Source organism: Paramormyrops kingsleyae, chromosome 7 (genome assembly GCF_048594095.1).
Source record: "Paramormyrops kingsleyae isolate MSU_618 chromosome 7, PKINGS_0.4, whole genome shotgun sequence".
NCBI classification, from domain to species: domain Eukaryota; kingdom Metazoa; phylum Chordata; class Actinopteri; order Osteoglossiformes; family Mormyridae; genus Paramormyrops; species Paramormyrops kingsleyae.
Genome location: NC_132803.1, coordinates 22,745,936 through 22,761,082, shown reverse-complemented (window position 1 = coordinate 22,761,082; position 15,147 = coordinate 22,745,936). Strand labels below are relative to the sequence as shown.

Sequence of the window (15,147 nt, the reverse complement as noted above, 5' to 3'; positions counted from 1 at the left end):
ACATCCTATTGGCCTTTTTTTATTGCTTCCCCGCACTGGCGAGAATGGGACATGGAAGCATCAACATACACACCAAGGTCTTTCTCATAATCAGCTACCTTTATTTCAGTAGGACCCATAAAATACCTGTACTTTATATTTCTGCTCCCTACATGGAGTACCTTACATTTGTCTATGTTAAATTTCATCTGCCAGGTGTCAGCCCAGTCACTAATTAAATTAAGATCCCGCTGTAGCTGCTGAGCCGCTAGTTCAGTATCTGCTACACCACCCACCTTGGTGTCATCTGCAAATTTCACCAGTTTACTGTATATATTGGTGTCTATATCATTTATGTAAATTAGGAACAAAAGTGGTCCTAAAATTGAACCCTGCGGTACCCCACTATGAACGCAGGCCCACTGTGACATTGAGCCTCTTATAACTACTCGCTGCTTCCTATCCGTTAACCAGGATAGGTTATGGAAGCCCAATATTAAATAATCCAGGTCGCTACAGTTCCTAGAATACCTGTCGCTTTGAGTTTAAGTGAGAGCCTCTTGTGGGGAACAACATCAAAAGCCTTTTGGAAATCTAAGTAGATGACATCATAGGCCTTCTTATCATCAACTTCCTGAGTAGCTTCCTCAAAAAACTCCAACAGATTTGTTAAACAGCATCTACCTCTCCTAAATCCATGCTGGCTATCCCTCAAAATGTTATTTGAGTCCAGGTAATCTACCATTTTCTCTTTGATTATAGCCTCCATAACTTTACCAGTTATACAAGTTAGACTGATTGGCCTATAGTTTGACAAATTACTTCTATCCCCTTTTTTGAAAATGGGTGTTATGTTGGCATGCTTCCAATTAGAAGGTACCGTGTAAACGAGCGAGCACCGCTACCCACGGGGATCATGTCTAGGCAGCGTTTCCCAGCCAGATCCTTGGGGACCCCCAGATGGTCCGTGTTTTTGCTCCCTCTGAGCAGAAACGTGAATTGGTACGGTCTGGTAGGGAGTTAGGAGGGATCAAAATGGTTGATCTTCTGGGGGTCCTGAGGACCAGGTTGGGAATAATGTGTCCTGGGTCATTCAAAGTGGTTTTCAGATGTCAGGCTCTCCAAAAGGCTCTTTGTGGCGTGATCCCAGATCTCCAAAAGGCTCTTTGTGGCGTGATCCCAGATCTCCAAAAGGCTCTTTGTGGCGTGATCCCAGATCTCCAAAAGGCTCTTTGTGGCATGATCCCAGATCTCCAAAAGGCTCTTTCTGGCATGATCCCAGATCTCCAAAAGGTTCTTTGTGCTGTGATCCCAGATCTCCAAAAGACTCTTTGTGGCGTGATCCTAGATCTCCAAAAGGAACTGTACAATAGCAGCAACGTTTCCTTATTGGTATCTATAGAGATGCATGCAAGCTGTGCATCAATGTGTGGGCACATAAAGCCCCCCGGTTTCAGTGACGTTAAATCCAAGGGTGAAGCAGAAGTGCTGATTGGGGTCCATTCAATCTGAAAGCACACTTCTGAAATCATGTGTTCTGGGGTTTGTAGTGATGTGAGATGCTGACTTTCACTGCATCTGTGACAAAAGAACCAGCCATTGAAGACATCATTATCAGATAGATCTCACAAGAATTAATCGATCATCTAGCCAGTGAAACAGTGCCATGTTCAGCAGGGAGATAAATGGGAGCACAGGGTCACATATCGAAAACAATAAGAAATTAAATAAGAATTGGGAAAAGTGTTACCTTTTATGCAATGATTGATGTCCAACATGGTGTTCATTTTGCTGGTTATATTTAAAATATGTGTACAGGAAGCCTCATATAGTATACTGTTCCATTGTTTGATGTTATTTTCGTCCTTGTGCATAATGTGTTTTGTAATTTCATCGCAGTTGATGGAGATATGTCTCATCTCACTATAAACATGCACGCAGCTGACGGCAAATTAGTACCTTGAACCTTGAGATGATTTGATAATTTTCCCTTAATCTCTTAGAGAAATTATGTTAAACAGGATGGATGCAGAAATGCCTACATGTATTGAACTTCTTTAACATACACAACAGAAGTTTCCCAGCATGCAACATTTTCTTTAAAAAAAAACATTTATCCAGACCGCTTTTGTTCCAGGTGTCTCCTGTTAAGAAAAACTGGATGAACTATGAGGAGGGAGAGCTGGCAGGGCGCAGAGAGCGCAAGTAAGAGAAACCGTCTGAGCAGAATGCAGAGAGATCGCATGGCCCTCGCATACCCTGCGCTGCATGTGTCAGGGGAGAAGGCACCCCCAGCTCCCCAAATTAATGGCTGCTGGGAGGTAGGGGAGAGGCACCTGGATGCATCCGACAATCCATCTTCCATATCTGCCCAGGCTTTCACTCAGAAGAGATTAGAGGAGTTAAAAAATGCACACATGTAGCCGCATGATCTATGAACACATCGGTAGTTTGTAATTTGTTACCCTGGAGGGGAACAATGTATAAAATTTGATAATTAAAAATGTGCCATGATACATAAAGAAGGATTGATTGTAGACTACTTTTAAGTGGAAAGCTTTGTCGCCCCCTGTTGGTGAATAAAAAAATACTTTTTGTTAAAAGTACTGATGGACTGAAGGCCCATGGTTTAATGTTTGAGCAGGAGAGTAGTTAGAGATTAATGGATGGGGGGGCTAAGTCTTTACTGGGGGGGCCTGATGGCAAACTATTCATAACTTAAACCAATAAATACACATTCATTCATTCATTTATTATTCCTTTTTCAAAATTCAGAAAATGGTAGAAGAATGAGAAACCAGGCTTGAAGCTGGAGATGCTGAGTGAATTTGGATGAGATGAAGACAGTGATAACAGTGAAGGTGATATAGACCCTTCCACGCATGGGGGGCGTGCTGAGCTTCAGAGACGAGAGCATGGGCACCTCGACCACAAACGGGATCCCCCAAAGACAGCTGCTGTCTACACAGGATTTTCATCAGTGAATGTTATGCTGGCTGGTGACATGCGGCGTCGTCACTTTCGGAGTTGGGTTGTGATGGAATAGTCATGTGCTGGTTTCTATGAGAGCAACAGTTCAGCACATTCTGAAGGGGACTCCGGGACCAACGTCATACACTGCACTGCGTGACAGTGCAATTAATGTTATCAGGTAACTGGAATGTAAAAGCAAGCAAAGGTTTACTAATAGCTTTGCAAGGTGAAATGACTCACAATCCAGTTAAGCACAAATCTCATGTTGGCTCACATAAGCATTAGAGGTGCAGCTACAGGACAGGCAGGGCAGGCAATGGCAGGGGGGCCCTGAACTGGCAAGGGGGCCCAAGGAGGCAGATTACAGAGTACATTGCAACGACAAATCTGCTTTGGGTATTCTGTTTTTCCACAAAAGTGAAAATTAAAGACTTGTTTATTAAATTCTCTTTGTTGATATTAATGGAGACTTCATGGTAAAATTATGGTAAATTTTACTATGTCAGGGGAAGGGGAGTTGGGTATTCTTTTGCCTATGGCCCCCAGAGCCTCTAGAATCAGCTCTGCACATTCCTATTTGTGTTTCGCACGGTGGATTAATAAAACATTAGCGATATGCAGAAGTTTGCTCAGTTTGCCCACATTTCACCATGAATAGGAGTGAGCAAACTGACTGGAGCTGAACTGAAGGAGCACAACCCTAAGAGACACTTATATACATGACTTACACAGGAGTAAACAGTAGGCAGCTGTGGCTTGTTAACAAGGGGGCAGGAAGACGAGGTGAGACTAACAAGCTCCAGGCGCGGCTGATTAGCAGGACGGCCAAGGGAAACGCTGGGATCTACAGGTAGGGCGGGTGGGACGCGATTAAAAAAATAACCCTGATATAAAAATCTGATGATGTAATGCGTTTTGAAATTTATACATTTTTGGATAGATATTTGATTAGGATCCTGGTTACATGCTGTCATCCTTAATCCTATTTTTCCCTGATATTTTACTGGACCATAAATGATGGGCAATGAGTGGAGATTGCCAAGTGACAAATAATTTAATTAATTTACTGCAGCATATTTCTTTCATGTGTTGCAAAATGTTACTTTGTATTATGGAGAGATTCTACATCTTAGAAGGGAAGTACTTTGAAATGTATTCTTCTTATAGGTAGAAGCAGATATGCAACATAAAGACACGTAAAACATTAATTCACTTCAGTACTACAAACTGCAATCTGAAAACAGATTCATTTTTTGTTACAATTTTGTTTTTTTTATCCATCAACTTATTCAATATGAGTGAGCAAAGTACTATTCTTCATACTATCTGTATGCTAATGTGCATGTTGTTTTTATCAGCATCTGAAATGATTGACTGCTGTGGAACGGCAGGTTTGCTTGGGGAGTTCAGTGTCAATGGGCAGCTCTTTTACAGTAAGAAAAAACTAAACTCCATGCCTCATTTAGCGGCGTGTTGTGATTCTCACTGGAGGTTTCTGATGGTCGCCAGATAAGCTGTCTGGTATGTACTCCACTCTCTTTCATGTTACATGCATTATATGGAATGGCCTTCAACAAAAACTGAAGGAGAGTGGATGGATGAGAGCTGAGACATGAAATCAGGAGGGTTGGAAAGGGAGAAGGAGAGTGATGCAGCTCACCATTAGGATGAAAGAGATCAATATCTCTGTCGACTGCAGCCAGCGGACACATTAGCTGAGACTTTCTGCCACGCCTATAGACTCAGCAGGGACATTTATCAAGGAGGGAGAGATGGGCTAGACAGGCATTGTGGAAAGGCCGACCTAGACAGGCATTGTGGAAAGGCCGACCTAGACAGGCATTGTGGAAAGGCCGGCACACACACCGGCTAGCAACGGTGCCTTCTATCGCTGCACATACACTGCAATTAAAGCAATACAGAGAGGACTAACAGGTACCCTGTGGAAATTTCTGCAGTGTTCTATGCATTTTGGGTGTTGTGTTGCTCACCAGCTTGGGTCTCTGTGCCCATGATCGGATGGCCGCTGGTTCTTGTGACTGGCAGAATGAATTACTGCTGGGCCCTTGAGCAGGTGTGGATTAATGCATATATTTTAAAATCAGGGGCCACAGCCAACAAAACAGGGGCCCCGTCTTGGGGAAAATGGGCTGGTTAAGCGATATCCTCCCCCGATCACCATATTTCAACACCAGCACCTGCTCTCGCACTGTTACATCTTTGGTGGTTAGAAAATTTATCACCATTTTTACTTTTCTCTGTTGTTCTTATAATTGTAATTTCTGTCATTTCTGTCTGTGGTGACACCAGACAGCAGTAAACACGCTGCACACTGACTGATACTGTATCTGATTGGACAGAAAAGGACATCAGCTGACTATGGTGCCATCCAAGCAGTAAATTATTTGCATCTGGAAAAAGTTTTTATGAGTCGATATGAAAATACCACAGAAGGTTTGCGTCCAATTTCTTAAATATTTATTTCATGTCAATGAACAAAATTAAATACTTTCACAGCAGTGGTCAACAGCACTTAAAATTGTTCAAATAATAGAACTGATAATAATACTAATAATTATAATTCAGATTCATTGGAGGCCACATTTTAAACACAAACATTTACAAGTAGTACTTGGCATTAAAAACAATGGCAATACAATATATTTTAAGACACTTGGTGTTTTTTTTTAATAATTTTGTTTCATTTTAATATCACAGAGGTTCAGCAACAGTCTAAACAGTAAATATTGATTTAGATACAAAACCACTGCGAAACGTCTAGGGGCCATCAGAACAGAATGGGACTAAATTAAAAGGAAATAAAACATTCAAACTGCTTTACTGGTATTACAAACTTCAACCATCAAATGTTCCCCCACTCACCAACACTCAGTTGTAATTATAATCATAATAAATAACACGTACATACGTTTGCAAAAATATTCCCATATTTCCCTTTATGTCAAGGCTCATAGTGTTGAATAGTTCACATTGAAACAAGTAAACAAAGAGAGAGCGGGGTAATAGGGGAAAAGGTCCTTCATGCATTATACACAACGGCGACAATGTTGCAAATATGCCACAAGAGGGCGCAGGCTGACACAAGTCAAAAATGGCCGCTTTCCCAAGGCATATAGTTCTGTATTAATACTGTTTCATAAAAAGGATCCTGTCCTGAAGCTGAGGAAAGTATTTGATTTTAACAAGCCACTAAAATGTCTCACACTAATTTGTGAGATACTACACTTCTCTTGAATATTAGTGGGCAAAAAGTCTCAGTTACTACAAAACAATCTATCCGACCTGGTCTAATTTCTCCTGATTTTTAAAAGCCTGACTGCGCCACAGCTACTCTGAGCCTTAAACAAGGTGCATGAAATATCAGCCCTTTTCCACGATTATCTTGACTATAATTCTCAGTATTAGAAAAACGCCTGCGGATGGAATATCGCTGTAATCCAGTGGGTGTCCTTTGGTTACGATGGATTCCAAGCTGGCAAAGCATCAGTACAGCATAGATAAGACATGCAGGATTTCTGACACCCTAAGCAGGGCCGCGTTTTTAGAGTAATGATGTCACAAGTTTATAAAGTTACGGCTTTTGTGTAGGCAATTTTTTCTTCGGCTTATTAAATACATGCCAGTGGGTCAACAATTAAGTGATACAATACCGATGAACTTCCTTGAGAGACAGGATTGTGTCGATCATGTGTTGTTCAGTACCTTAAGTAAACATCAGGTTTGACTGCCATAAATCAGCAACAAGTCGAGAAGAGCAGATTGTGTGGACAATGGCACATGGGACAGACGGTCCGTTATCGTACTGTTACGTATACTGCGAAATGTATTAAAAACAAGCCTGTGTGACAAAGAAAACACAGAAACAGATGGGAGGTAAACGATAAAATTCAAAATATGCAAGACCATATGAATTTATGTACATATGTGTGTATGTGTGTACATACACATATATACATATATTATACTATATAAATTTATCTATACTTTTCCATATAGTATATTGCAAAGCATTACGCTATGTTGACAATAATAAAAAAAAGTAACAACTACCTTTACTATTTGTTTTTGTATTTTGCAATATGTAGTACGAAATGTACCGAAATCTTCAGTGGTGTCATTCTTTAGGTGTGACCCTGGCCAAACGTTAACGGTTAAACGGTTCGGCTGGGCTATGGAAATGCACCGTGATGTCCCTCCTTAGCACGGCTGAGCAGTACAGGCAGGCGTCCCTCCTGTGTCTCCTTCACTTCAAGTCCAAAACGTCTTCCTCGAAGGAGGACGTGAGTGCAAAGGGGCTGGCCAGCGAGGGGCTCTCCTCCCGCACCTCGATGCGCTCAAGCTCCGCTTCAGAGCTAGATGAGCAGTGCCGCGGGGCATCCGAATCCGTGTCCGCCGACTCAGAGCCCACTCTGCAGGAAAGCAGCTTGCTTCAGCACAGATGCAAAGCATCAAGCACAAGTGCAACAGTAATCGGATTAACAGCGCCTTAATATCGACAGCAGGTAAAAATGGAATATTGGCCCACATTTGATTTAATAAGGTCAAGTCTTATTGTCTTTAATGGCTTTTGAGATATGGCTGGTGGGCTATCTCCTGACTTGATGAGTGGGGACTAGGGTTGCAAAATTCTAGGAATATTCTTGTTAATTCCCATACTTTCCCATTAATTCCCATGGAAAGTTTCTAATGTGGAATATTTCCAAAATTCCCCAGTTTAACTTCCCATGGAACGAAAAGTTTCTGGAAAATTTCCATAAATTTTCCAGCCCTTTGCAACCCTAGTGGGGACCTCACTTTCATTTTCATGCCAGGGTTCAGTCCTTGATGGTGGGATTTCATAACAAATCCCAAATTCATTACAAAAAAAATGTTTTTTTTTATGCTTTATTTTGGTGCCTAGCTTAGTAGGCTTCTATGAGAAAAGTGAGGGTGAAACTAATCACTAGAAAATCGCTGCATTTTAATGGATGACCTCAGTGTAGCTTTTGAAGGAAGTAAGGACAAGGCATAGGCTGGCAAAAGGAGTAACCTCCATTTTTGTGAAAAAAAAAAATGCATGTGACATTTCTGGACAGAGAAATTATAAGCTGAATGTGAAGCATTTTGGGCTGCTTTTCACACTATCTTCAAGTCCACCTGCCGGTACCTATTAGCATATACTGTAACAGAAGTGTAGACAGATGAAACAAACCCTCATATTATCCCCTTTGCCCTGATATGGCAGACAGGTATAACGTAACTCTACCACGGTTACATTGCACTAGGAGAAAACTCCAGTTACTGTTGAACTAACACATTGTCCAAAACTAAATAAAATTCATTAATTATGTGAAATTCAACTCTTGACCTTAAAAAACTGTTTAAGATGAAGTGTGAGAAACTGGTATCTAGGGGTAACCATGTGGAATAGTGACAAGTTTGAACTGTATTAAGTAAATATAAAACAGTGTTTGCATTTCGTTTAGCACTAATGTATGCTGTGAGCTCCCATGAGAAGCAACTAAGCTGGTCTTGCCGTGACACGTCACGTTGGTCTTTGAACTTACTCTAACGTCATTGCTCATACTGTCAACAATTCTGTTAGCACTTCGTTAGCAACCCATTAGCAGAACATGAGGTAGCATCAGTTAAGAAGCTTCATCAGGTCTGAAATCGGTGTTAAACATACACATTTAGGGCACTATGTTACTGTATTCATATCCTTAATCCTTAGTTATGGTCACTTTCATGTCCCATGCATAGCTAATATTTCATGGAGGCCATTTTTGTACCAACATTTCACTGGATGGGCGACATGGCGGCGCAGTGGGAAGCCTCATACCTCCTAGGTTGTGGGTTTTAATCCCATTCTGTGTGTGTGTGTTTGTGCTGTTTGCATGTGCTCCTCCTGCTGTGTGGGATTCCTCTGACCCAAACCATGTGGCTTGATGTCTCTAAGTAGCCCTGCATCTGCCCTGTGACGTGTCCCACGTAGGGTGTTTGGGTAGCCCCTTTGGCATGTCCCATGTAGGGTGTTCAGGTAGCCCCTTTGACGTGTCCCACGTAGGGTGTTCAGGTAGCCCCTTTGACGTGTCCCACGTAGGGTGTTCAGGTAGCCCCTTTGACATGTCCCACGTAGGGTGTTCAGGTAGCCCCTTTGACATGTCTCACTTAGGGTGTTTGGGGAGCCTCTTTGACGTGTCCCACATAGGGTGTTTGGGCAGCCCCTGTGCCTCTGGGATAGGCGAACCAAGTGACCAATGTAAGCTTCCTCCCCCCCAGCCTTTACAGAATGGATGTATTGAAAATGTCACCATGTGGCCTCACACACTTGATGGCAGTGCTTCTATAGCCGCCAAGTACAGTTAAGTAAAGGCGGCTGGGCTGTGCATTCCTTAACACGCCGAGTTTCCCTGCTGTGAGACATGGAGACACCTGAGATGTTTAAATGGCAAAGGCCAAAGAGATTATCGCTACTAACCTGGACAAACTGTATGGAACACGGGTGTTAACCAATTTGATTCTATGCTGTTTCGTACTTAATCATGTCAGTTGCTGATAGAAGTGCTGAGTAAGGACTGAATGTAGATCCACTTTTAAAATACTCAACTATCAGAACATTCATGCATCTGAAAGATGTCATAAACTTTCTGCGATGGGACATGCTTCATTCAGACTTCAGTTAATACTTAAATCTTACACACTAAACCTTGAGGTTACGCACTAAACTTTGAGTTAATGCATTTTTGCGCTAGTTTAGTGGTCTAAGCCTACAGATTTTGTGCACTTTGGTTGCAAACTAAATACTGCATATATTCTATTATTTAAATGCTTTTTTATTGAGTTTGAGCAGAGTGGTGGCTCTGAGGCTAGGGATCTGTGGCAGTTGTAAAGTTGCTGGTTCAAATCCCGTGAATGCCCGGAGTGAGTCTACTCTGTTGGGCCCTTGAGTAAGGCCCTTAACCTGCAGTAGCTTTGTCCTGGATATGACATCCAGCCCTGCAAGGAGGTCCTCCAACTTTCAGGGAAAATTTGGGGGTTGGTGGCAGGATTGGCACTGCAGCCACTGGAAAAAACTCACACTGGTCCATTTGGACTAGTGTGGTGCTGAGGTATTGCCTGTTGCACGGCTGCACTCAGGTTCTCATTCCAGAGGTGGTTTGTCGTGTCGTGGCTGTGGCAATGTGCCGTAATCAGCATGTGCTCCTCCCAAGTATGATCAGTCAACAATGTAGCAGCAATCGTGGCATATGATTCATTAGTAAAACCTTTTCTGATTGAACGAAGTAGACTTATAATTATAATAAAACCAAATAACCCCAAACATGCATGTGTTTTCTGAGGAAGCATCACTGAACCTGAAGACCTCCAAAAATCCTTCAGAAGTGCAATGACTGAGCACATTGCTCAGTTAAGGATGGTAGCTGGTTTAGCGCTCAGCGTGCTCCGTGGATGTCCAGGTCCAGTGCCAGTGCCCCTGCGCTGCGGACTCCGCCTACCTGAGCGCCTCCTCACCTGTCACTGCTGGCTGACCTCAAGGTCCTCGGTTTGGGCTCCTTCTCTGCCAGCCTCTTGCTGGTCTTCCTCTGCTTCACCGTGTTCTCTGATTTACTGCTGGGCTCCTCCGTAAGACCTGCTCACAGATATGAATGTCAGCATTGTCCATCGGCCATGGATGCCGTTTCCCAAAATGATATCAGTGCCAGGGTCACCATAAGAGCAACTGTCATATATCCCTGCCCTTGGGGAGACCTGGATTCAACTCCCAACCAATGCGTTATACGTCTTCCAAAATCTCCCTTCCATAAAGTTTTTATTTTTTTAATGATAATTTAATTGTTATGAAAACGGAGTGGATTATGGTCACCTCACGGTGGCACATGAGAAGGCTGCTTTATTATTTACTTTATTATTCATTATTGTTTATGATGTTCTTGTTTTATTGGATTAACCGGGACCGTGTGTACACAATTTCGTTCCACCTCATGCAATGAGATGCGAATGACAATAAACTTCCTTGACCTTGACCTTGCATGAGAACGTACTGTAGCTGAAACAGGTTTACACTGAGCCAGTGTGAAACAGGAGTGTTTTGCCTCAGCTCACCAAGAAGCTCCTTCCGCGTGCGGCTGGCAATCTCCTTGATTTCCATGCGGGACAGAGAGAGAGAGTGCGAGACGGACACCACGGGGGAGGGAGTGGGCGCACTGGGCACAGGCGTGGTCACCACCTTGTTGACAAGCGGCGACTTCAGGGGCCTCTCGATGCTGCGGCCCACCAGGTTGCACAGGGGGATCCTGAAGATGTGCTTCGCCTGAGCCTCACCTTCAGAAGGGGGGGGGGCAGAGCAAAGGGAGAACGACCAAGACATGGTGGTGGGATGGAGAGTACAGGACAGCAAAGAATGAAGGGTGATCCTGTAAGACCTGAGAGAATGAGCTACAAGACCTCCTGGCGCAGCCGGAAGTGATAGAAATCTCATGTAAAACTAGTACTACAGCTAATACAAAGTACTCGTAGTACGGTGAGTATATATCACCCGTTAAACTAGTACTACAGCTACTACAAAGTACTCGTAGTATGGTGAGTATATATCACCCGTTAGCTAACTATGCAAAAGTTGTAGGTTTAGATCCTCGCAAACACACATAAATGATAACAATTCCCTCTGATGTTGTTTAACATTAAAATGTCAGATACAGATGTTAGCCTTTATCTGCTACTTGTGCCTTAGGATAACTCTCTACATTGATAATGGGTAACAATGAAAATATTTGTTTTTTCAGAATTTTTAATTTAATAAAAAGCTAACCGCCTTTATGGAACCAATTACCGCAAGGTGTGTTTGTGTTTGTGTCAATTAACATGCCAGTTAAGATATCGGGCATCAGGCTGAACTGTCTCCCACAGATGCATGCTAATGTAGAATGTTAAAAATAACGAGACACTTTAGAATTTAGCATAGCGATGACTATACAATCATGTGAACAGCACAGTCCAGGGGATTATGTATGTCCCAGCATGTCCCATATCAACACTGTAAAGTTGTGTGTAAATTTTCAGCACTCATCTACACTTGAACTAATGTAACAGTCATTACAATGACATATCAGCCATCGTATTAGTTCCAGATGCCATGTTTGCAAGATTTCTGCCTGGTACAATTTCTGTTTTTAGCAATATTTAATATTTTAAATGACTGTCTGCTAATATAAAACCAGATTATTTAGTAATTTCAATTAACTTCAATAAACATAGTTTTAAGTGAAGATAATGGTAACAATTAACAAATAATACTTTAGCAGTAATAGAAACATTACTTCTCTGGACTACCACTGAATTACTGTCTTTTGTGTGTCCAAAAACTCTGTAATTCTCTTCACCAAGCCTTTTGACCATATAAAAGCCGCGCCTTGCTTAATAATCAACATTCAGGCCTGATCCCAATAGTAGACAAAGCGGCCTGCTGCAAGGTTCTGCTCCAGGACTACGGGGCCTGAATTTATGGGGGACTTTCAGGGTTCAGTAACTTAATGTGGCCATCAGGGGGCACCAGGTGCAGGTTTTTCCTGCAGCTCCGACTTCTGAGAGTGGAATGCTAATAATACAGATTTGTGAATAAATCGTTGGAAGTCTGCACTGTGCAAAGCTCAGACGAGAAAGTCAGGTCAAAGGTGAGACAAAACCAACATGCGATGGAGGAAATCAAATGCACACTGAACACTATTAGACAGTATATTACAGCACTGAGTTCCCAAAAAAATTAAATGCAGAGACAAAATGTTAGTCGAAACTAATATATGGAATTACTTTGGAATATACATATGCGTGTTAAGGGAGATGTTAAAAATGCTGTTATGTTCAACCATCTACATTCCTGTGATAGGATATGATACTGGGATATTAAAACATTATTACATTTCTGGGTTTAGCCAATTAGAGGAAGCTCTTACATTCAGACTCAAACAACATCTAGTGCAACAGAAAGCTAAATAACAAAGAAATTAAACTAATTAAGGAAATTAGACAAATTAAATAAATTAGACAAATTAAGTACATTTTCAGTTTCAAGCTGGGACTGCTTGTTGCGTGTATAACTATTAAACATTCTTTAGAATGAAGCAAATTAGATCTTTCATTTTGGTGCCCAGTATCATATGATATTATGAATATCAGATATCCATAATATGACAGTCTAGGGTGGACAGCATTAGCAGAAGCCCCTGCAGAGCACACAGGAGGAGTACGAGCAGCTGGCGAAAGGCTTCCTGTTTTGTTACTGCCTCCTCGGCATCTCTGGCTGATCTTACCACTGGCCGAAGGATGGCTTTAACAAAATGATACACGGGGCCGGCGTTGTTAGGGCGTCATGCTGTGTCAGGGCCCTCTCCCTCCCCCCGCTCTACCTCGACTGAGCAGCATTGCCGGCGAGAGGTGCGGGAATGCTGGCAAGCGGAGGGCACTGCAGCTGCATGCTGCTGCTAATGACGGGCATGCTGGCGAAGTGACAGAGCAGGAGCTCAGAGACTCCTTAAATACCTTCGGCTTCTTTGGACATGTACTGGGAGAGCTTGCTGCCGTAGGGTATCCTAATAGAATCTGATGTTTGAAAGGAAACACAACAAAGCACAGTGTGTTTATGACACATCGGACAGAGAGAGGAACACGACGGTCGCACTGAGAGGTCCTGAGGCAGCTGAGACCTCTACTTCCAGGGCCTTGCAGATGTTCTCTGCGGACAGCTCCTAAATTTCTCCTGTTCCTGTATGAAGCAGCTGCTTTATGTAAAGGAATCCCATTCATATCCAAATCTAAATGAATGCTAGGACCTGATCATTTAAACCCCTCAGGGTCATTTCCACAGCTGGCTTTCTGCGGAGCTAAAGCGCCATGAGCATTAGACACATGGCCGCTCAGGTTTGCGGGGACTGTCTGATCCCGGGTATAAATCCACCCAGCTTTGATCCCCACTCGAACATTTCTAATATTCCCTGTTTTGCATTTCAATACTCAGTTTGATCAATCTTTTATTAACAAATGATGTCCATGGTTAAGAACCCCTTGCCTACATACTATATGTAACCCTTTTATGTAGATTACGTAATTTCTGTTTTGTTGTAATTTTCCTGTTACTGAGGTTGAAGTCAGAACTTTATCTAATCATAAATCCAGAGAGTGAATTACCAATTCCCCATTATTGCACCCCCCCCCCCCCCAAAAGATTGATGTTTTCGTTTAAGCGTGGGCCGCCCGCTATAAACGTCAAGGACATTGTGTACGAGCATTGTTGCCAAGTTACAGATATATTAAGTTGATTAGATTCATCAGAGGAAAGCATTACCTAAACAGCCTTTTTTCTAAGTCTCAATAAGTACTATTTAATACACTTCAGTTTTAAAAACGAAACAGAACAGAAATGTTTTTACATCATTTGGCATGATAAATCATACTAGCAAAGTGGACTGGATCAACCTAAACAGTGGTTCATGACAGAGGCTAAACAAGTCAAACCAACAGGGAAATCTTCACTGCAAGAGGGGTCTCAGTTTCATAACCACACAAGGAATAAAGGTGGGCTTTAGAGTTCAGATTCAGGAAAGAAGCAATGTTTCATATCTGCTCCTAATGCCTCTGACATGTATATGTGGCATAAAGAAAATATCCCAGTTAATTTATAACTCATGGCACAAATGTCATGGAAGCAGTCTAAAATGGAATAAAAATAATTTTTAAAGAGATACTTAATTGTATGGTAGCAAAAAGCACTCGGAATACTGTTAAAGAGTCGTAAAGCCTTTCATATTTCGTGGAGCAAATGTGAGTTTATGACCTGTGCATCAGCATCAACTTATTGATTGTCAGTAAGCTGCATGTAGGAGTTTTAACCTTGTACTGTAGTACCTGTTCAGTGGTCAAATAGTAGCAGTAATTAAGCAGCACTCCACACTTTCAGCTTAGAGAGCTGTTCTGGTCAGAGGATCTCATGGATAACACAGTCACTCTGCTTGACTTGGCAAACAAGAGGACGCTTTAATGATGAACGAGTCAGGGCTCTGTTTACAGCCACATTAATGCAAATGGCTACTGTCCTTATTTAGTTAAAAGGTTATTCCTCCATATTTATGCCCATATATGGTTCTGAGAACTGATGGGCTGCTCTCAGGATGCTCAAGCTAATCTCCAATGTGTGCTAAT

The 15,147-nt window shown here is 42.2% G+C and overlaps 1 protein-coding gene across 4 annotated transcripts in view; it reads right to left on the bottom strand.

The window, feature by feature from the left end:
- Positions 1-5,407: 5,407 nt before the first annotated feature.
- garnl3 (GTPase activating Rap/RanGAP domain like 3) overlaps positions 5,408-15,147 on the bottom strand; it is a 113,407-nt gene continuing 103,667 nt past the window's right edge. For 3 of the 4 annotated variants that reach the window (XM_072714515.1, XM_072714516.1, XM_072714517.1), the window contains exons 28-31: positions 13,492-13,551; positions 11,059-11,277; positions 10,468-10,585; positions 5,408-7,382 (exon numbers count right to left, since the gene is read on the bottom strand). In XM_072714515.1, the coding sequence (XP_072570616.1) occupies positions 7,217-7,382; positions 10,468-10,585; positions 11,059-11,277; positions 13,492-13,551 (563 nt within the window). In that variant the 3' untranslated portion in view covers positions 5,408-7,216. The remainder of the gene's footprint in view (positions 7,383-10,467; positions 10,586-11,058; positions 11,278-13,491; positions 13,552-15,147) is intronic. The other variant, XM_072714518.1, reaches the window with a different exon arrangement.